Raw genomic sequence first — 22,263 nt, forward strand, 5'->3', positions numbered from 1 at the left:
AGAAGAAGTCTGCTGTTGATAAACCCGCTGCTGTGGGGCAAAAAAATGGTTGAAGAAGGTGTTTGGGAGGCTACAATAAAATATTTGAATTGGAAAATAAAGTATTTAAAAGCACGATATGTTGTGTTTAAAAGGTCATCTACATAATTTATATTAGGTTCACATTCCATTCATTAAAAATATATTTTCTAGTCATCTGATGTAATGTTTCACTCATTTTCTATCATAATAAACAGAGATTAAGGATGGAAAACATCAGTTTTTGTTTAAATGATCAATACATCGTGTTTCACTTAGTAAACTGAATCACTGAAAATTTCAAAGCTATTCAGATGTATTAAATATGACTATTTATGTGATAAAATACCCGGATAACACACACACACACACATACATATATATACGTATATATATACATATATATATATATATATATATAAAGCATTATCACCTACTGGTCTTATTACTAATCTTTCCCCCTGAGCAGGATACACAGGTGAAACAGCATTCAGGTTGATTCTTTTCTCTGGCCATACGAGTTCCTGGAGGGCAACTTTCACTGCAAACTGATCGCATTGGCTGGAAACATTTGAAAGGAAAAATATTGTTATTTACAATGCTTGATATAAATTCCACATAGAGGAGGTTTGCAAAAAGAAAATACCTTATTTGAATCTGTGTTCCAGAAGATGTTGTTCTCGTCCAATGTGAGTTCTTCCCCCCCAGAGATTGACTTTTTTACTTCACCAACATTTTGAGTTCCTGTTTTGCCATCAGGCAGTTGTTGCCAATTCATGACATCATATATTGGTAGGGCATCACCGTTCTCGTCAAAAGACACTTGATCCCCAAAGTTAGTAGAAAAGTTGACTTTTTGCAAGTAATGTAAAACCTACAAATGGAGAAAAGACTTAATTAAGTAATTAATGACAGACTTAGACTTAACTAAAGCTTGTCAATTGCTTACCATTAAATACTTTTATGTTATTTATCATATTAATTATGTCTTTAAAGGAGATGTTCGGTCATATTCAAAAATTCAAACTTCTGAAGGTACTTTAAATATGAAATTATTACATACTGTTCAATAAATAAGTGTTTTCAATTAAGACTACAGTAATTTTCATTTGAATGTGCTTTACTGGACCCACACGTTTGTAAAATAACACTATTGCCACCTTTTTTGTGACATCACGGTGCGGTATCGGCTGTTGATCAAGTCCCAGTGCTGTATCTGGTGTTTATCACAACGTGCCATTATCCAAGTCATCTTGAAAGCATTCTTCTTCAAAATGTTGGCTACATATAAGGTGTTTTTTTCTCTGGCCAGAAGTTCAATGGCAAATCCTCCCTTTTTCACTTTTACCAACAACATCCAACTGCCATGCACGTGGGTGTTGTCAGTTTAACTATAGCTCTCGCAAATTCTAATGGTGAAGTCCTCTCGAAATTTAAAAATAATTATTGTTGATTGTAGGGGTGTCTAGTAGTTCCCACTGATTTTGCTTGTAAAGCCATGTAATGACCATTCCTAGACTCCGTGATTGCGACGAAAATTGTTTTTTTTATTTTTTCACTCATTAACGCTAAATTCATTCAACCACCGCAAACGTATTAGTTTTAGGTATAAATTATGACCTCTTGATTATTATTTGCTGACTGCAATGGTCCTTTAAAAATCAAACTACCTAAAGTAGTCATTACCAAACTTTTCAACCTACCTAAATGGGGATATTATGAAAGTGAACACACCATATAGTGGCAGTCTTTAATTTATCTATATGCATATTTTTTTTCGAAATAAGGACAATATTCAAATAATTTCTATAATTTACTTTGACTACTGAAGAGGATCTCAAGTCTAAGGTGACCAGATGCCCCGATTTATGTGGGACAGACTGGCGTTTTGCACTTTTGTCTAGCCATCACAAAAAAAAACAACAAAGCAGAATCCCACATTAAACTGGGCCAAAGTATAAAAGATAAGTAATATACTATATACTGTATTAAAGAATATATTACCAGTGAAATAAAACTCAATTTTTTTTTTTTTTATGAATTTCAAGTTAGAGATGGCCAAATGTAGTCCGAAATCTGCAAAAACAGTTATTAAATTAAACTAGGCACAATATGGAAATATTTGAATAAAATCAACATCATCAACCTGTTATATTGTCTACAATTTTTACTTTTGCACAACAATGTTGTACTTATACAGTGCAAAAAGATAGTTGCTCCTATTTAAATAGAAGAGCAAACTAACCTATGTTGGGTGCAAATGACAAAAAAAAAATGATACCCTTTGTTGTAAGCCATGCCTGTCAAACCTTTACAATAAACTGCTAAAGAATACTTTGCCTTTTATAATTGAGTTTTTATGCAAATGAAATCATCCAAGCACAGTAGCTGTTCTTAAAAAACATTTACACATATCTGATCATACCTGCCACGGCTCCACAGCCTGTAAACTGGCACAACTATGTCCATTAAAAGGTCCTTTTCCTGGCTCGCACTGCAGCATGTCATCAAGGGCATAAGCCAGAGCATAGACAGCCTTGTAAACATTGTAGTCAGGTCTGAGGTTTGAAACATCCAAAAACTCTGTCTCTGCCAGTTCAATGTTTTCATTACCAGTGCATGCAGTTTCCTTGTCGTTCCAATCAGAGGGCTTGAATTTGCACTTAAATGTGTGCTCCCAGAACTGCTTCACCTGGACCACATTCAGAAATATATAAAAATATGTTCACCTTGATATTAATCTAATGGCATTACTGTGGAGGCATTTTCAAGAAAGGAATGATACCAAGTTATTTCCATTGTTGTCATTTGTGTCAGGGCGTATCTTTAACAAAAAGTCCTTAAGCCCTGGTATTTCTCCACGCCGTATTGCAATGCCCAGCGTACCTCTTAGGTATGGTGCGAGTTCTCGTGTCTGGAGAACGGATGCTGTTGTCCAGGCTTCACTGGCAATCCATTGCCGACCGGTTACATTCTGCTGTGCCACCTGATATAATAAATATGTATCAGTTGAAATATCCACATTCTTATTAGTCCGAGTAATAATTTTATAGACGGATGTGTGTATTTCCTCTAATATCTGATGACAATATTTTGAGGCAAATCAATGTTTGCAGCAAGGAACTTCGTATCTTACTTCTCTTTGAACGCTATCAAGTATTAGTTGAGAAAATCTTATTGTTACATTTTTATAAGGAATAATGCAACTCATAGAGATAAACCATGTTGGAGTTTAAACTTAAACAACACTTAAATATTCACCTCTTTCATTAGTTGTATCATGTGAATTTCATGTGCAAAAACAATGACAACACGAGCTGTTGATGTCTTTATCAAGTTTACAATCCTCCTGAGCTCATTTGGGTTAGTGTCCCAAGGCAAAACCTCAAGATAGGCCAGGCAACTTTTGCCAGATTCAGCCAGGTCAGACTGAAAGGACTGAGCCACATGAAGTCCATAGTCATCATCAGTCACCAACAAGCCAAACCATGTCCAACCAAAATATTTTAGAATTTGAATCATGGCACGAACCTAGAATAAGGTAAGGGAGTTAGAAAACGTGTTTCGAATTTTTTAACCTAGAACTGAAATTATATGTTGTCACATTAATCATGCATACAGCTGGAAATAAAATTGTAAGTATACAAACAGCATAGGAACAGATATTCTTTTCTTATCCAGCTGTCATAGATAGAAAATATGTTCTTAAATTGGGAATTAGGATCACCTGGAAAGCATCACTTGGGATTGTTCTAAAGAAGGTGGCAAAACGCTGCCGATCACTAAGACAGGAACATGTGGCAAAATAACTCACCTAAGAAAAGACAAGTTGTTTCAATGGAATCAGACACAGACTATTTTAACATAAAGTTCTTATAAAAATGCAATAACACACACAAAAAAAAAACATAGCAACACTTACAATAGGCATCTTGTATAAACCTAGAACATTGGCTGAGGCAATAGAAAAAGTTGAATAATGATCACCAACAATCCCCACTACAGGAGGGCTTCCAGAGCAGTTCTCCTTAAGCAGAAACTGTTCCTCTTGGCCGCTGGCTAGAGATAAGGCACCACTCAATCCAATAGCAAGTGCCCCACAGTTATCATAGAGGCTGTATCCCAGGGTCAAGTTTGGAAGAATTTTGGAATTCTTGTTGATCTCATCGACAGCAAAAGCCATGGTCATTGCATGCCTGAAGCCTAAAGTGTCAAAGCTGTAGGACACAGAGTATAGCCATGAGGTTTAAAACAATGCATCAAAAGACCATGCAATACTTAAGAAATAACCAAACCAGCTTACAGTTTTCTGTTTATGTTTTAAGTTTTTTACTAACATATTTAAAAAGCTCTTTACAAGAGAGTTTAATCCTTTATTCAGTAGAATGAAGCACCATTGTCCTCAACGTGTAGCATGTGGGATACTTACCCTTTGCAGACGGGCTGCTGTGGCTCTGATGTAAAAGTCAGTTTGGGGAAGACAGAGGTGTAATGGACCTCAAAAAGCCCACCTAGAACCACATCCCCAAACTTGTGCATTTCATTTAAGTTAAACTTTCTCCTTGAATTACATGTTGAAGGAAGAGAAAAAGTAACACAACACAAGACCATAAAGTAGATAGTCAAGAGTGGATATATGTTCAGAAGAGCCCCCATTATTACCCTCATCCCTTCACATCTTTTTGTTCTCAATACAAAGATGCTTCATTTAATATGGCAGGTGGTGCCATCTCTTTTGCATGATTCACTTCAATGTTTATAGCACCAATGAGGAATAAAGGGGCAGGACATAACACATGTCAAGAATAGTAGGAAAACTGGAGAGACATGAACTACGTGTAATTGACAGAATTTATTATTTTTTTATTATATATTCCTGAATTGTTTTTCTTTGCTCCATTGACCCATTTTTTATTACAGTTTTTTATTTTGATGTAACCTTTTTGCATCATCAGTTATGCAAGGACAGAGGTATCTCTGTTAGTATACTGTTTTTTTTTTTTTTGCAAAAGTATCCATCTCCCTTGAATTTTTTTGCCTTGTATTGAATCACATCCACAATCTTTGATTTATCTATTGGGATTTTGTCAGGTAGAACAATACAACGTGGTGCATAATTGTGACATAAAAGGAAAATTATACATTGTCTTGCAAATATTTAATACAAATAAAAATATGATTTCTGGCATACAGTAAATTTGAATAGCGAAAAACAGTCAAAACTCCAGTGAAAAAGATTTGCCCATGTAGAGAATTTTTTCTTTTTTTTTCCAAAATGCTCAATCTCCGTTTGATAGGTTAAGATTTTAAGTGCCTGTTAAAAAATATTTTCAAGGATTACTGTAGACCTTAGTAACTGTAATCAAGGCTAGACTGTAACTGAAAAAAAAAACATCTGTTGCAAACTGAGTACTTTTTTAGCTAGCAGGTTTCCCTGTTTCTTTTATTAAGGTCTCGTTTTTATCTTTTTGGCAAGGGTCTCTAATTTTTCTAAAGTTCTGTTTTCCTGTAGGGATGATGTGGTCAGGGTGAGAGCAATAGTTTTCATCCTCAAGCAGCATTTTTCATGAAGGTAAATATAAATACTGGTGTCTTCTGAGCAAACTTTTTCTTTATATCTGCTAACCCTAACCCTGCCCTTTATATGGTTTGTGTTCTTGAAGAGTTGTCATGTGAACCTATTCCCCCGCACAAGCTGTGGAGCATTATAGCTTCTTCAGGGTTGCTGCTTTGTGGTTTTTTTGTAAATCATCTCCTTGCCAGTTTAGATTGATATTTTTGTTTGCGTAGGCTTGAGGTTGGGCTTTCATTTTTCTTTTTCTTTATTTAACCAGGTAAACCCCATTGAGATCTGGGTCTCATTTTCAAGGGGGACCTGAGCAGAGATCTGCAATACACTGCAACCTGGTTACAAAAAATAAAACCAATTAATACATATGTACAAATATAAGACACTGTTTCATAGAAGCTTGCTGTCTATCTTTAAGATAGACATATCTTATATTTCCATTTTCAGATGACAGATTGAAGAGTGCTCCAGAGTTCAACACTTGAGATATTGTTTAAGAACATAACCCTACTTAAAAGTTCTACCCATCCTCATTCATGTCTACCATGTTACTTGGTCTACATGAGGGTCTTTGTTCATGAGTATACTCTAAAAAATCCTGGTGACCTTTACAGAAGAGCTATCTTGAATTAAATTAGACAGAGCTGGACACCATTGATAATTTGTAAATACTGATTTGTGATATATTTCTATTTCTCGGTTCACTTCAAAAAATGCTACTGCTAAGAATTTGGTTATCACATAAAATAGCAATAAAATATAATATTATAAATATATAAATATAATCGATCTGACAAAAAGTGAATCACATATTAATACGTTTTCAGATACTTAAAAGAATTTCTGAATGTAAGTTTAGGGGAAGGAACTGCTTGAATAAGTTTAAATATTTAATTAATTAGGTTGTTTGTTTGCATGTTATTTTTTTTATTTTTTTGGTGTCCTGTTTTGCCAATAAACCTCTGGGAATCTACAGTAAGTCTCAGAGCTACATGAAAGCCCAACAGATTCGCTTTCACAAGCAGACCATTATGCTGTAGCTAAAAGGTTCCACTTGGACCTCTGATACGAAACTTTACTTAAAATGATTAAGAAATATACAACTGACATGGAGATGGAAAGGAAGGTGAGAAAGAAAGAGTGGATAAAAACTAAGAGGGGATTTAAAGAGAGAGAAAGGAAAGAGTACATGAAAATAGAGAAAACAAAACGAAACAACAAAGATAGACAATACAGAAGATACAGAGTAACTCTTAGAAGTCTGCCTCCACACTTGCAAGAAATGTGATGTTTGTTTGCATATTTATTGGGCTCAAAATGAGGGCAGTGTTGGCATAGCGAATAACCCACATCAGTAAAATCAGTGTGTACACTTACATCAGCCACAGTGTAGTACGAGTTACTAAGCTATCTCATCAGATCAACAAAGTCTTTCCTCAAAAAGAAAGTTTGGCTGGATGCAGCTATTTCTGCACCCAGCTCCCGAATTTCACGCTACAAACAAAAATGCCATCTGCCCAACGGAAAAAAGTTTAGAGTACAATCAACCCTCCAACATCTCTTAACTTGACTTGCCAAAACAAGACAACAAAAGAGAAACAGAGAGGTTACCTGTCAAGAAATGGTAGGGTTCCACAGGGGTAGCTACCTTAAACCAGGTGAGTAATCAAGCCACAATAAATGCAGGGCTGCAACTTTCTTCAAGAGAGAATTCATTCATCAAACAGTAGTAGATTGACTTTGGAATTAGAACTCGATGAAAGTCTTCTAGCATGAAAAACTTTATTGAACAGCAGAACTGATTTTTCCCCTTTTTATTACAACATTCTTTTATTATAAGAATTCAGGCAAGAAAAAAAATTTTAAACATGGTCTGTGGGTAATTTCAGAGTAAGATTATGGTATAAAATTGTATGCTTTATAACTCTAATTTCGCAGGAGCAAATTCAGAAATGGCAGTAAAAAAAATAAATCCATTGCATTTTCAAAGCCTTTCGGTGCTTTAGATTCAAGGTTTTATGTGAAATCCTGAACAGAACTGAATCAGATTATGTTTGGGTGATATTTTATGTCTCAAACCTACCCTTGAGGATAATATGTGTGGCCACTTCACTCTATTTTCCATTTAGTTTTCATAAATCAATTAAAATGTTTTAAATCAAACTTTTTTTCCATTTAGTGCTGTTGTACATGCAAGAAGAGATGATTTTAGCTAGATTTTTTATCCCTCTATTAGATTTTATTGACAGAACAACCAAACTTCAGAGTTGCACACTGGGGAAATACACTCAGGAGATAAAAAGTGAGTGTATAATGAAATACCCCAAAGAGAGAAACATAAGTGAATAATATCATTTCCACAATCTTTAATTGTTTGGCATGGACAGTTTAATATTTTGTGGTTCCATGACCCATTAATGCGTTTTTTTTATTTCTCTCTGAAGATTTCTTGCTAAGAATGCTGACATAAAGCTGATAAAAGCTAATAAGCCAATGTAGCAAAGTAAAACAGCAAATCCATAAGTTGAACCAATTTCACATTCATAAACTATTGTGTCATTTTGGTAATGTGTGTTTTTATGCGGCATCGGTGAAGCAGAATTGGTACACACAGTGCAGACTAGGGCTTGAATGCAAGTGGGAACAAAAACGGTTCTTCTTTGTTGTGTTGGACCAAACCTTTTTAACACTGCTCCACCTGCTGGTTTGGAAGCTTTAAACACAGCCCGAACCACCGTGGTTTTAACCAGTATGCATGAGACACAAAACACAAAGCTTATCCCAAATACTACTTGCCTCAGCTGACATATCTACAGCCTGGGACATCCAATGAAAAGCAGAGAACAAAGGAAGGACAATTTAAGTGACACTAAAAACAGGAAGCTTAGCTCTGCATTATTGGCTGGTACAATGGGATTGCTGCTATGATAGGTCAAAATTCCCAGAACTTTTGAAGTTATTTAATTATATGTTATATACACACAAGCATACATATACATATATACTCACAGCTTATGCTTTGATTCTTACCTCTTCTATCAGCATAAAGGTGTGAATCTCATGGGCAAACACAATGACAATGTGAGCTGTGGACAACAATTAAATTTATAATTCTCTTCAGTCCAGCTGGTTTGCTATCCTAAGGCAAAACCTTAAGATATGCCAGACAAGCTACCCCAGTTTTTGAAAGTTATTATTGAAAAGACTGGGCAACATAGAATCTGTAATCATCATCAAAAGCCTATCCGCATCCAAAATTCATCTTAAAAGTCCTCTGATCCATTTGTATGCTCGTGTGCGCAGGCGTTTCAACCCACCTCCAGCCTCTCCTCCAACTTCGTAGCTAAAGCTTCATCAGAGTGTCATTCCTCCTGGACTCTTACTGCGTTTCCTGTCTCATCTCAACCGGTCCGGCAGAAGACCACCATGTTGAACCTGGTTCTGCCAGAGGTTACTTCCCATTGGGGAGTTTTTCCTCTCCACTGTCGCTTCATACTTGCTCATCATGGACAGGTTCTCTTAACCTGTGTTATCCAACTGGACTTCCATCTTCCAGGTCCCTGAGTGAAGCTCTAGTATCAGCCGACGCAATCCACTTGATCTTCCCTTAAAGCTCAGCATACCGTCTCACTAATCAGCATTCTACAGACTGACCAACTTCATCTATCCATCCCACCACCAGTTTCAGTCCTGGGGGGAAATAGCCCTAGTCTTTGCTCCTGTTCATGCATATCTATCAAAATTAAGTGCTATGTTTCCTGCCAAGGTCTGAGCGCCAAAGACAAAGTAATTGTATCAATACATTTCTCCTAATCGTCCTTTCTCTTCGTGTGAGTTTTTCAGATTGAACTAAAAATAATAATAATTTATTGTATTCAATGTGAAATACCCTTTACAGGTTGGTTGTTCTGGTTCTGATGTATATGTGATTTCAGGAAATATAGAAGTCTAGTGGACCTCAAATAGCCCACCTAGGACCACATCACCTGGCCTAGGCATTTCATTAAGATCAAACCTTTGTAGTCTACAAGAAGAAAAAATATATATATGAGGCAACAGATATCAAAAGGTAAATCAAGAGTAAACGTGTGAAGCAAACCTCCCATATTTCTAGTCCTCCTTATATTACTCATGCAAGAAGGCAAACATTTATATGCATATGTACTATTATGTCATTACTGACATGGTCTTTAACACCAAAATAAACTATAATGGTAATCACTATGATTAAAAGACCCAACAGCTATCAATTATTTAATACTTTTATTCAATCTTTTCTTTATTGAAGGTTTGAAGAAAAATTATTTATTTTAGTTTTTTGCACGATGTATAAAATGTAACAGTACAAAACTTTATATTTTTATTTAATTTCATAAAATATAATGTGTGTTCTACTGTGTGTATTTCATTAAAAATATATTTTGATACGTGTTGCAAATGCAAAAAGAATGCATTTTATTCTTAATTGTATTTCCTCTGTTTTCTCTGTTAACATATGTAAACTCTGGAGATTTTGGAGTATGGAAATTACATATTAAATGTAAGATGATGCTAATTCTAATATCCCAATCAGGATTTAGCCTATAATATTTCGGGTTCAATTCACCAAACATTTTGTAAAAGCTGAGTTTGTGTGTCCTCCTAATATCCAAACCACATCAAGGGAAAATCTGCTCCATGAATAGTTTTTTTTTAAGCAATGTCTCAACATGTAAATGATTTGTTATTCATGTTGTGAGAATGTAGTCATCAACACCTTAAGGAGGCTTTTAAGAAAAAAATTACAGAATAACAGTCAAGAAGGCACAGTGTCTATATTTTATTTTCACAATGCATGATTAATTAGTACAATAGATATGTATGTTTTCTACACAAAATCATTTTTAACTTCATGGAATGGGGTAAAGGGATGAATGGTTCTACTCCCTTATACAGGCTTCAGGATTAAAACAAAAATAAACAGTTTAGAGAAAGGCATTTGTTGTAATTACTGCTTGTGTTGTTGGTTACTGTGGAGGACAGTTGCACTAGAAACAGAAATAGCTGACATTGCTTGAACATGAGTTTGGTGCACTACTGAAGAAGACATGTAAAATGACCAAAAAACAGAGAACATTACATTGCTTTATGAAGTTTTACTTAAACTTATAAATAAAAAACTATTGCAGATATTGCAACATATTATAAGCCTATAAATCTGAGTGAACATAATAGTTTCTGCTCATAAAAATAAAAAATAACTGTTCTTCAACTTTTGGTTGTGGTATGACCCATGATGGATTTCTTCGTGTTTCTTTCTGGTCTTAGTAGTATTATGTAACACTTAGGTCCAAATAGCGCCACCAAGAGACCAAAACTGGAGGCCAGAATGGCAAACACCTCCACTGCATCTGCATATTTACCTGGAGAGTTGATATAAGCCGGAACAAATGCCACCCACACAGCACAGAAAATCAGCATGCTGAAAGTGATTAGTTTGGCCTCATTAAAGTTATCTGGAAGATTTCTAGCTAAAAATGCTAACATAAAGCTAAGAATGGCTAGTACACTGATATAACCCAGTAAAGCACTGAAGCCGATTGTGGACCCTACTACGCACTCATACACAATCTTGTCATTGTGGTACTGAGTGTTTTTATGAGGTACTGGTGAGACAGTGACTATCCAGGCAGTGCAAATTGCTGCCTGAATGCAAGTAAGAGCAAAAACCGTTCCTCTCTGCTGTACAGCACCAAACCACTTGAGACTGGCTGCACCACCTGGTTTAGAAGCTTTGAAAACAGCTAAAACCACCATTGTTTTAACCAGAATGCAAGAGACACAAAGCACAAAGCTTATTCCAAATGCAGCATGTCTGAGTTGGCATGTCCACAGTCTGGGTCGACCAATGAACAGCAATGAACACAGGAAGCAGAGTTTAAGAGACACTAGGATCAGAAAGCTTAGTTCTGCATTATTGGCTCGTACAATGGGTGTGCTTCGATGATAGGCGAAGATCCCCAGAACAACAGCACAAATAGATGTTCCCAGCAATGAGGTCACCGTCAAACAGATGCCCAGAGGTTCCTGATAGGAGAGGAACTCTGTTTTTTTAGGAACACAATGATCACGCTCTGGGCTGGACCAGAAATCTTCAGGACAGCTAACACACTCCAAGGAGTCTAAGAAAGAAATGAGAATCACATTTGTTAAGCACAAGCTCACTAAATAGATAAGATATCAATTAAGCCGAATATTATTAGTTAGTAATTCAGTTTAGCAGAATGTTTGAAAATGGCACCTTTGATGCTGATATCAAAAGGTAATGATATGTATGATGTAAAAATAAATTTTAAGGTGTTACATTTCTGTTTTTGTATCGACAATATACTTTCGCTTAATGTTCCATGGCTGTGTGGAGGTAGTATTCTCTCAACATCTACTGGGAAGCTAAATCATGGTTGCACAATAACTCCACTGCATTGAACCTACAAGAGAGTGACTCTCCTCAACATCAAGCACCTGATTTATGGCATCTAGCTTTACAACTGCAGTCAGAATATCAAGACAGAAAACAGAAAAAGACAACCTGACTGGATTCTATTAAGATGAGATATTCCAGTAGTTTTATTCTGCTGATCTCCAGCTGTAAAAAAAACTTAAAGAAGTGTATTGATCCTTTTTATTTTGCTTTAAATTTAGGGATATTTAGTCATATATTTGTGAATTATCGCTTTGTTCCATGAAGTGATTTCAATAATAATAATAAAAATAAAATGCAGCATCTTTGAAAAAGTAAGGTAAAAAATAGGAAGCTTTAAAGTTCTTAAACTCCACGCTGTTCTAATAGTCACTATTATTGAGGAGGTCACTGTTTGGTTTAGATGCATTAACCACAAATCTATATCTCTTTTTAAGTTTAAAGCACCAAGATACAGTAGCTATGAACACTATACCAACCAGTTTCATTGCTGACCTTTCCTTCAGAGCATGGAACACAATAAAAACAGCACAAAGGTTCTCCTTTCTTCCTGACCATATGTGTTCCTGGATGGCAGCTCTCACTGCACACTGACTTTGGAGGCTACAAAAAGGGAAACAGCATGTATTTCATTTCATGCAATGAGAATAAAGCATTTTATATTCAATTAAAGTAAAAATGGGGCACCTTTTTGGATTCAAAGTTCCAGAAGATTTTGTCCTCATAAATTTTAAGTTCTTCTTCTTGGGATGAAGACCGCTTGATCTCACCCACATTCTGAACTTTAATGTTTCCATCGGGCTGCCGAATCCAGTTCATGATGTCATATATTGGTAACACATCACCATTTTCATCAAACGTAACTTGGTCACCAAACTGTGTGGTGAAGGTCACCTTTTCAAGGTAGTACATTACCTATAAACAGGGAAAATTTAACAAACACATTTATATCTTGTAAAATGCATTTTTTTCGCATAAGGACTGCTTATTCAGATATCCAGGGAAATATAACTTGATAATTAGTTTAATGTACAATGCACATAAACCTATTAAATAGATAATCAGCCATTCTTCTTTAAAATCGAATTATCACCACACCACAAACGAGACAGAGTGAATATTTTTAGTTATTTAAAAAAAATAATAACAATTTACATATTTTATCATGTTTGCAAAAATGTTACCTTAGGAGCAACTAATAATTCTTATATTTTCAATAGGAGGATGAGGATTTGTAGTCATAGAATATTTACGAACACATCACAAGCTAGCATTTTGAAAAGTAATGGAAATTCAAGTTGCCCCATTGCAGGTATAACACCCATATCTGACATCAACAGTTTTTGATTATGGTTCATCAGCATTTTTTTGTGCTTGTGGTTCTAGTCTTTGTGGTTGTGGTTCTTGTATTTATGTCGAATCTTTAAGGTATACATACTGTAATTATACATTTGGAGACATTTTAACCTGATTGCATACCTGTGAGAGCTCTAATGTGTGTAAAGATGCACAGTTCCCATTAAATGGTGCTTGCTCTGGAACGCAGCTCAGCATGTCATTAAGTGCATGTGCGAGTGCATAGACAGCTTTGTAGATATTATACTCAGGCCGGAGTTCTGACACATCCAGCAGGTCAGTCTCCACACTGTTTAACTCTTCTTTTCCAGTGCATATTCTTCCGCCATCCTCTACCCAACCTGCTGGAGGTGGGGAAAACTTGCATTGAAATGTGTGCTCCCAAAAAAGTTTCACCTGAAACATATGTATGGAGATAAAACATTACACACCTACATGAATATATAGAGCATACTTTTTATGCAGATGGTCCCGGCCTTACACAGTTGAACTCTTACCATGTTATTTTCAGAATAGTTGTTGTTGTATTGCTTAGGATGAATCCTCAACAGAAAATCTCGAAGTCCTGGTATTTCTCCTCGACGGATAGCGATGCCAAGTGTTCCACCAAGAAATGGTGAGAAAGCAGATATTTGGAGTCCTTCAAGCAATGTCAAAGCCTCACTGGCAATCCACTGAAGGCCTGTCACATTCTGTTTTACCACCTAAATATCACACACAATTCTTTTTATTAACCTTAAAAAAAATTACTGTCAACCTGTGTAACTGGCATATTTTTTAATCGTTATTAGAAATGTTAACTAACATAACTTAACATGCAGAAAATCATATTTAATATGAGAGGTGCATATTAAAAAAAGTATTAGATTTTATTCCCACAATAATAAAAACATTTTTCAAGCCAAACCAAAGCAGATATTGTACTTATTAAGCGAGTTAATTATTTGCATCTTGTTTATAAAACTTAGGATATTAAAACTGAATATACATTTCCCAGAATCAAATGAAAATCTTACAATTTTGGTTTGTTAAAATGTGTTTTCTGATTTGGGCCTATACAATACAACTTTTTTCTCTAACCTGTTCCATGAGTTGGATCATGTGCATCTGATGTGCAAACACAATTACTACGCGTGCTGTAGATTTTGTCATCACATCAACAATCCTTTTATATTCAGTCGGATTGTCTCCCCAGGGTAAAATCTCAGTGTATGCCAAACAGCCTCCACCTGATCGAGTCAGGTCCGATTGGAATGATCTGGAAACATGCAGGCCATAATCATCATCGCTGACCAGGAGACCGGCCCAAGTCCAGCCAAAATATTTCAGAATCTGAATCATGGCGCGAACCTATTGAGGATGGAGTCAAAATATATATACTGACTTATTTTAAAGCCTTACAGAAATACATACAGTTTAAACATGTATATGGTGCTTAGCAAAGTGGAACTTTTAATGGCTCACCTGAAATGCATCGCTTGGGATTGTTCTAAAGAAAGATGGAAAACGCTGCCGATCACTCAGACAAGAACATGTGGCAAAATAACTTACCTAAAATAAAATAAATAACATTTTACATACTCAGTCAAACCACCTTTTTTTCTTGCAACTGATTGACTATAAAATGCAATTTTAAAATATAAACTTACCATAGGCAGTTTGTACAAACCTAAAACATTTGAGGCAGCAATAGAAAAAGTGGAAAAAGGATCACCAACGATTCCCACAACTGGAGGGGTTCCTGAACAGTTCCGCTGAATCACAAACTGCTCCTCCTGGCCACTAGCCATTGACAAAGCAGCACTGAACCCAATGCTAAGAGTGGCACAGTTGTCATAAAGACTGTATCCTAGAGTCACATTAGGCAACAAACTGGAGTTGTTATTAATCTCATCAACAGCGAAGGCCATAGTCATAGCATGTCTGAACCCTAGAATGTCAAAGCTAACAAAAAAAAAGTCTGGCTTTATTACTCATTTTATATTTACAGTAATGTAAGTATGTTGTCCACTAGTATTGGGATACTTACCCTTGGCAGCTGGGTTGTTGTGGTACTGAGATGAATGTTTGTTCAGAGAAGGAAGAGCTGTAGTGGACTTCAAAAAGTCCTCCCAGGATTACATCACCAGGTTTGTGCAAGCCGTTAAGATAAAACTTTCTCAGTAACTTACACGATGAAGACAGAAATGAAGACTCAGAAAAGAAAAAGGAGGAATAAATCAGGAATTGATAGACATTCATAAGCAAATATTTGATAAACAAAGCCCCCATACCTGCCCTTCCACCAACCTGACTGTCACTCTTGGAACTGATATATATACGGGGCTACGACAGCCTGCTTTAGTTTCTCACACCACCCATCTGGGTGTAATAGTGGCCTCATGGGTGAACTATGGGCATAATGCTGTCTTATTCATGATTTATTCAAGAGAATAACAAACCAGGAAACTAGTGTTTGTTGTGTTACTCGCTATCCAAGTATAACAATTATTGGATTTAAATATTTAAATACTATTTTTTTTTTTTTCTGAAGAACTTAGCTTAACGCTATATTTTTTTAATCGACTAAATCAAATTAAAACCACATCATAACTGGCTGGCATTTCAAAATGTATGCTTTACATGCTTGATATTTCATATGTAACATAATCAACAGCCCAATTGAAATAGTTTTTTATTGATTTATTTACAACTTACCAAAAATAGATTCTGCATGATAGTTGTGTGTCACCAGATTACTGATGCCATTCTTTGTTGCTATTAGGAAAAATAATTCACAATTTATTTTTTATCGTTTTTTGCAGAGTCAGTGAAGAAAGGGAAATCATGCCTTACTAAAGAATAGCTGCGAATTACTGTAAAATGTACCAAAAATGTATCATTATGCATTAAATTAGTATTCCCCCATCAGATATAAATTTTTAAGTAAAACATCACAACTTCTGGGGATCAAGTCGGGATGTTTGTAATATTTTCATGGATCTACATTGTGTAATTTAATCATTGATTAAAGTTGTCATATAGTCCTCTGCGTCAAAGAAAGAAGTTGCAATTTAACACTTTGGAGTTCCACGGCCCATGATAGCTTTCTTTGTGTTTCTTTCAGGTTTCAGCAAGATTATGTAACATTTCGGTCCAAAGAGTGCCATCAAAAGACCAAAGCTGGAGGTTAATATGGCAAACACCTCCACTGCGTCAGCATATTTGCCAGGAGAGTTAATGTAGGCAGGTACAAAGGCCGTCCACACAGCACAGAAGATCAGCATGCTGAAAGTGATTAGTTTAGCCTCATTAAAATGATCTGGCAGGTTTCTCGCCAGAAATGCCAACAGGAAGCTGATAATTGCCAGTAAGCCGATATATCCCAATAATACTGCAAAACCAATTGTGGAGCCAACCACACACTCATAAATGATTTTGTCATTGTGGTACTGGGTGTTTTTATGAGGTACTGGTGAAGCTGTCCCAATCCACACAGTGCAAATTGTGGCTTGGATGCAAGTAAGAACAAAAACTGTCCCTCTTTGTTGTACAGCACCAAACCACTTTAGATGCATGCCACCACCTGGTTTGGAGGCTTTAAACACAGCCAGAACCACCATGGTTTTAACCAGAATGCAGGATACACAAAGCACAAAGCTGATCCCAAATGCTGCATGTCTCAGCTGACATGTCCACAGTCTGGGTCGTCCAATGAACAGCAGCGAGCACAAAAAGCACAATTTAAGTGACACTAAGATTAGAAAGCTCAGCTCTGAATTGTTTGCTCGCACCATAGGTGTGCTCCGGTGATATGTGAAAATCCCTAAAACAACAGTACAGATGGAAGTTCCCAGCAAAGAAGCTGTTGTCAAGCAGACTCCCAGAGGTTCATGGTAGGAGAGAAACTCTGTTCTCTTAAGTATGCATTGATTACGCTTTGGGCTGGACCAGAAATCCTCTGGACAACTAAAGCACTCAACAGAGTCTGAGAACAAGACAAACAAACATAGACTTTACAGTTAGTCATAATTTAAGAAGCCACATTGATTCATCAACATAACAGCTTCATTTTTGTAAAGGTTACTATGTAACGTATGAAGAGAAAATGGATTATGGATTAAAAAGAGCCTAAGGAAAATATGATATTTGGATAAAGTACGACACTGAATACAAATGTAAATTAAACTTGGCATCCAAATGATGCCCATCAGTTTTTCTTGAACGAAGTGAATATCTACAGGTGTATTCACTGTTAAAGTGGTATTCTTTTGTATTTTTTTTTATAATCCAATTTGTCCTATCTATCTAAATGAATCATTTTTATTATCAGTAATCAAGATTAAAAATATTAAATAAGAGTACAATGCAATACTGGCTTTTTGTAATTTTGTTTTGCAAATGAAGCTTTAATTCTAGAGCCAGTAAATTATTAAATTTATGTTTCCTTCTACACCAATCAGTGACGTCTTGTTATGTCTTGTCAGTTTTCTCTCTATTTTCTATTCAGATTTATGTATTTCAGTTGGAACATTCATACATATAATTGTAATTGAAACCATAATACCAACTTGTTTCGTTGCTAATCTTTCCTTCAGGACAAGGAACACAATCAAAACAGCACACAGGTTGCCCCTTCTTTCTTGCCATGCGACTCCCAGGATTACAGTTCTTGCTGCACACAGACCGAGGTGGCTGAAGACACAGTTAACATTTGATCTGATCTCTTTTATTCCCAACATTGCTTACATATAATGATAACTTTAAATGAAAAAGGAAAGTAACCTGATTGTTCTCAAAATTCCAGAAGATTTTGTCCTCATTAAGAGTGAGTTCTTCACCACCAAAAGCTGTTTTCCTCACAACGCCTACATTCAGAACTTGAATTTTACCATCAGGGAGCCATTGCCAGTTCATGATATCATATATTGGCAAAGCATCACCATTCTCATCAAATGACACTTGATCACCAAATGGAATGGTAAAGTTGACTTTTTTCAAGTAATACATTAGCTGCAAATGTAAGATCAATTATATGACAACGATGCAAGATTTTATTTTCATTTCTTATTGTTATTGTTCACCAGTTGAGAAATGGTATACAAACCAGAAACTAATAATACAAATGTAAGCTATCCAATATAAGCAGGCATGCATGATATTCAGTTTTGTATTAACCTAAATACAATGAGGTAATACAAGTTAGTTTTTAAGTGAATTGAAATTGATATCCCACCTGCCAAGCCTCCAGACTGTGCAGAGATGCACAGCTGTGTCTGATAAAAGGCCCTTTTCCTGGCTGACACTGCAGCATGTCATCAAGAGCGTATGCCAGCGCATACACAGCCTTGTAAATGTTATATTCAGGCCGGAGGTTAGAAACATCAAGAAATTCAGTCTGCACAGTCTCTAAATCTTCTTTACCAGAGCATAATGCCCCTCCAGCCTCTAGCCAGTCAACAGGTGGGGGAGCAAATCTACACTGAAAAGTGTGTTCCCAGAACTGCCTTATCTGGAAAGTATGGGGGAAAAAAACACCTGAACCAAGAAAACATAGTTTGATTATGCAATTATAAGTCAAAGTTAATGCAAAATCTCACCATAGTGTTTTCACTGTTGGTGTTATTCCCAGGTTTTGTTTTTAGAAGAAAATCCCTAAGTCCTCGGATTTCTCCTCGACGGATTGCAATGCCCAGCGTTCCACTCAGGTATGGCATAAGACGAGATGTTTGGAGCACAGCTGCTGATGCCCATGCTTCACTCGCCATCCATTGCAAACCTGTCACATTTTGCCTTAAAACCTGTAGAGTGTTACATATAGTAAAAAAAGAGTTATATGGAGCATTTAGCTTCAAGCAGAATGCTAAATGATATACTGAGAAAGAAAGATACCTCCTCCATCAGTTGAATCATATTGATCTGATGTGCGAATACAATGACAACTCGAGCTGTGGATTTTTTCATTCCTTCCACAATTCGTGTTAGTTCAGCTGGATTTTCACCCCATGGTAAAATTTCATAGTATGCAAGACATCCTAATCCAGACTCAGTCAGCTTTGACTGAAAGGACTGGGCAACATGAAGCCCGTAATCATCATCACTAACCAGTAGACCAGCCCATGTCCAGCCAAAGCGTTTTAAAATCTGAATCATTGCATCCACCTAAGTGGACATACTGCGTGAGATATTTTCTTTTCATTTTAAATCATTACAATTGCATTATACTGAATAGAAATATTCTACAGAACCTATGCTTTAAAACAGTGGTCTCCAACCCTGGTCCTCAAGATCTACTGTCCTACAGATTTTAGATGCATCCCTGCTTCAACACAGCTGCATCAAATGGTTGATTACCTTTTCAAGCCATTCATTTAATCAAGCTCTGTTGAAGCAGGGATGCATCTAAAATCTGTAGGACAGTAGATCTTGAGGACCAGGGTTGGAGATCACTGCTGTAAAAAGTAATGTAATTTGGCCTATGTTGTACCTCATTTATTAAAAAAACAAAACAAAATCTGTCTCACTTGAAAAGTATCACTTGGGATTGTCCTAAAAAAGGATGGAAACCTTCGACGATCACTTAGGCAAGAACATGTAGCAAAGTAACTCACCTAAAAGGAACAAACAGGTAAAATGTGGTTAAAATGACCTCAAAGATATCACTGAATAATCTGTACATTAGGAGAGCAAAATAACAAACAAAAGCAAAAAATAACTTACAATGGGCAATCTGAATAAACCAATGACATCAGATGTGGCAATTGAAAACGTTGAAAAAGAATCACCGACGATCCCCAGGACTGGAGGGCCCCCTGAGCATTTTTCCTGAGGAAAAAACTGTTTCTCCTGACCACTGGCCAATGACAATGCAGCACTAAATCCGATTACTAATGTGGCACAATTATCATAAAGGCTATATCCCAGAGTCACATTTGGAAGCAGATTTGGGTCTTTGTTAATTTCCTCAATGGCAAATGCCATGGTCATGGCATGCCTGAACCCTGGAGAGTCAAAGCTTAAACACAAAATGTTACATTTTAATTTAAAAAAGTACCACAACCTGTGAACAAGTTATACGAGTGTGAAACTTACCCTTGACAGATGTGCTCACTTGGTTCTGAGGTGAATGTTAGCTCAGGAAACACAGAAGTGTAGTGTACTTCAAACAGTCCCCCTAGAATCACATCACCGGCTTTATGCATGCCATTAAGATGAAACTCTCTTCTTATTTTGCAAGATGACATTGAAACAATAAAGGGGAAGAAACTAATTAATAGAAAAAACAAGGACATAAATTTGTGAAGAAACACATCCATAATTACATCTCCTCATACCACCGTTTCTTTCTTCCCTGAATGGACATTTTATAGGGATTGTCCTCTCCCTTGATGGCTTTCATCACTATAGGAGGGCCAGAGGAGATCTTCAGAGAATAGCTGAATCTTCACTAATTTCAGATTTCTGAGAACTTAGAACTCTTTCTTTCCTTGACAGCACATCTTTGCAACAACAGAGTAAGAACAACAGCTTTATAAAGATAGTAAAATGAAAAAAACTGAAAGAAAATCCACAATTTGTTTGGATTTTTGGTTCCTTTTGTGTTTATGTTTTTAGAATGTCCTTGTTGATTATACAGTATATGATCTTGACATATTTTAGAAGATACCTGTATCATATTTTGGGAATATTTTCTCCTTTTGAGTATCCGCCCCCAATTGTAACTACCTAATCAGTCCTGATGAGTTACGCTTTGTTTTGACTGAGGATGTGTATATATGGGGGAAGAATGGGCTAATCAGTTGATAGGAAACAGGTGTGGATGGAAGCAACTAGAAGGCAGCTAGGGTGAAGGGAACTGGCACTAGGGGGCAACAGAGAGTAACTCCAAAAATATAACGCTGCTTAAATATAATGGAATAATAGTAGTCTCTACTCTTGTAAAGACTAATGGGAATCCTACAATAAAAAATAACAAAAAAAGAAAACAACTAAAATGACACAAAGTGGAAATGAAACCCAAAAACAAAGACTTTCACCAATCAAAGGGTAACTGAAAAACATCTTTCAAGTCCAGTCCCAGGATTACATATATAAATATCCATTGACATCTTATGGTTTGGTCCATTATTGTCACTCTTGAAAAACAAGAAATGGCACTTAAATTATTTGCAAAAACTGTGTTCTTTTATCAAAAGTGAGAATATAAAATGCTGCAAACTCTGTGCCGCCAACATTCTGTATAGAAATAGGAAACAAGGAACCTCGCTGCGTCAAATACAAACCAACCTTTCACAGTTTGCATGCTGTACCATGTTTTAAAGCTTTGCAGGCTGTTTAAATAAATCAGTTTAGGTTTTATGAATCAAAGTACTTTCAAAACAAAAGTGATCAGTCTGGCGGGAATGTTCCTTTTTAAACTCCCTACATTAGTAACCATCCATTAAATATTACAATATTTTGTACATTTTTTGATAAATCATAGAGATAAAAGTGTGTAAAAAAAATCACAATTATTAGCAGCTTCCGAAATACTCAAACCGAGATATATGATCAGCAACCAGGCTACATCAACTTATTTCACTTATAACCCTTTTTTTTTTTGACTCTTTAATGTTTAATGTTTATTTAAATTACCCCAGGTTTTCTTGAATATTTACAGATTCCTAAATGAAGAGTTGGCTAATTTGCGATGGACTAATTTGCTATTTGTTGCAGTAGCTGCATGTCTCCTTACATGTGTAGTTTCTATATGGATACTCCTGCTTCCTTCCAGTAAAGTACAGCAAAATATAGCAATAGCAAGAATAATTCATATTGGAAATATTTATGACATTTTAACTTTGTTTCCATGGACATTATCTTCTGAAAAAAATATTTACTT

General features: G+C 36.0%; 3 protein-coding genes across 4 annotated transcripts in view; all 3 read right to left on the reverse strand.

Moving 5' to 3' along the window:
• LOC107083356 (extracellular calcium-sensing receptor-like) overlaps nt 1-4,590 on the reverse strand; it is a 6,650-nt gene extending 2,060 nt beyond the window's left edge. The window contains exons 1-8 of the mRNA XM_015372504.1: nt 4,448-4,590; nt 3,941-4,235; nt 3,746-3,832; nt 3,280-3,549; nt 2,804-3,004; nt 2,444-2,710; nt 665-892; nt 456-579 (exon numbers count right to left, since the gene is read on the reverse strand). Of these exons, the coding sequence (XP_015227990.1) occupies nt 456-579; nt 665-892; nt 2,444-2,710; nt 2,804-3,004; nt 3,280-3,549; nt 3,746-3,832; nt 3,941-4,235; nt 4,448-4,557 (1,582 nt within the window). The 5' untranslated portion in view covers nt 4,558-4,590. The remainder of the gene's footprint in view (nt 1-455; nt 580-664; nt 893-2,443; nt 2,711-2,803; nt 3,005-3,279; nt 3,550-3,745; nt 3,833-3,940; nt 4,236-4,447) is intronic.
• Nucleotides 4,591-10,569: 5,979 nt separating this feature from the next.
• Nucleotides 10,570-15,811, reverse strand: LOC107083279 (extracellular calcium-sensing receptor-like). 2 transcript variants are annotated; one of them, XM_015372388.1, is made up of 9 exons: nt 15,433-15,811; nt 15,053-15,347; nt 14,868-14,954; nt 14,484-14,753; nt 13,901-14,107; nt 13,527-13,799; nt 12,735-12,848; nt 12,527-12,650; nt 10,570-11,748 (listed from the first exon to the last, which is right to left on the reverse strand). In XM_015372388.1, exons 1-9 carry the CDS (start codon nt 15,672-15,674, stop codon nt 10,835-10,837), a joined length of 2,526 nt encoding a protein of 841 aa, XP_015227874.1. In that variant the 5' UTR covers nt 15,675-15,811; the 3' UTR covers nt 10,570-10,834. The 2 variants fall into 2 exon arrangements, with proteins under 2 accessions (XP_015227874.1, XP_015227865.1); XM_015372379.1 differs by having other exon boundaries at nt 12,735-12,962.
• Nucleotides 15,812-16,405: 594 nt separating this feature from the next.
• On the reverse strand, nt 16,406-20,701 carry LOC107083921 (extracellular calcium-sensing receptor-like). The gene is made up of 9 exons (XM_015373487.1): nt 20,475-20,701; nt 20,103-20,397; nt 19,907-19,993; nt 19,275-19,544; nt 18,983-19,183; nt 18,619-18,894; nt 18,168-18,395; nt 17,954-18,077; nt 16,406-17,370 (listed from the first exon to the last, which is right to left on the reverse strand). The coding sequence occupies exons 1-9, from the start codon at nt 20,696-20,698 to the stop codon at nt 16,457-16,459; spliced, it is 2,619 nt and encodes an 872-aa protein (XP_015228973.1). The 5' UTR covers nt 20,699-20,701; the 3' UTR covers nt 16,406-16,456.
• Between the last annotated feature and the right edge of the window lie 1,562 nt (nt 20,702-22,263).

This window comes from Cyprinodon variegatus, unplaced genomic scaffold (assembly GCF_000732505.1).
Source record: "Cyprinodon variegatus isolate N-32 unplaced genomic scaffold, C_variegatus-1.0 Scaffold4, whole genome shotgun sequence".
Taxonomy (NCBI): Eukaryota; Metazoa; Chordata; class Actinopteri; order Cyprinodontiformes; family Cyprinodontidae; genus Cyprinodon; species Cyprinodon variegatus.

What these genes read in the sequence shown, in the direction of transcription:
- LOC107083279 (XM_015372379.1), bottom strand. Translation starts at nt 15,674, where the DNA reads ATGGGGGCTTTGTTTATCAAATATTTGCTTATGAATGTCTATCAATTC. An exon ending in CAACAACCCAGCTGCCAAGG is followed by an intron (nt 15,348 to 15,432) that starts GTAAGTATCCCA and finishes TTTTTTTGTTAG; the next exon opens with CTTTGACATTCTAGGGTTCA. An exon ending in ACACATTAGAGCTCTCACAG is followed by an intron (nt 12,963 to 13,526) that starts GTATGCAATCAG and finishes CCCTGTTTATAG; the next exon opens with GTAATGTACTACCTTGAAAA.
- LOC107083921 (XM_015373487.1), bottom strand. Translation starts at nt 20,698, where the DNA reads ATGGATGTGTTTCTTCACAAATTTATGTCCTTGTTTTTTCTATTAATT. An exon ending in TCCCAAGTGATACTTTTCAA is followed by an intron (nt 19,545 to 19,906) that starts GTGAGACAGATT and finishes ATGTCCACTTAG; the next exon opens with GTGGATGCAATGATTCAGAT. An exon ending in AAAGATTAGCAACGAAACAA is followed by an intron (nt 17,371 to 17,953) that starts GTTGGTATTATG and finishes TCTTGTTCTCAG; the next exon opens with ACTCTGTTGAGTGCTTTAGT.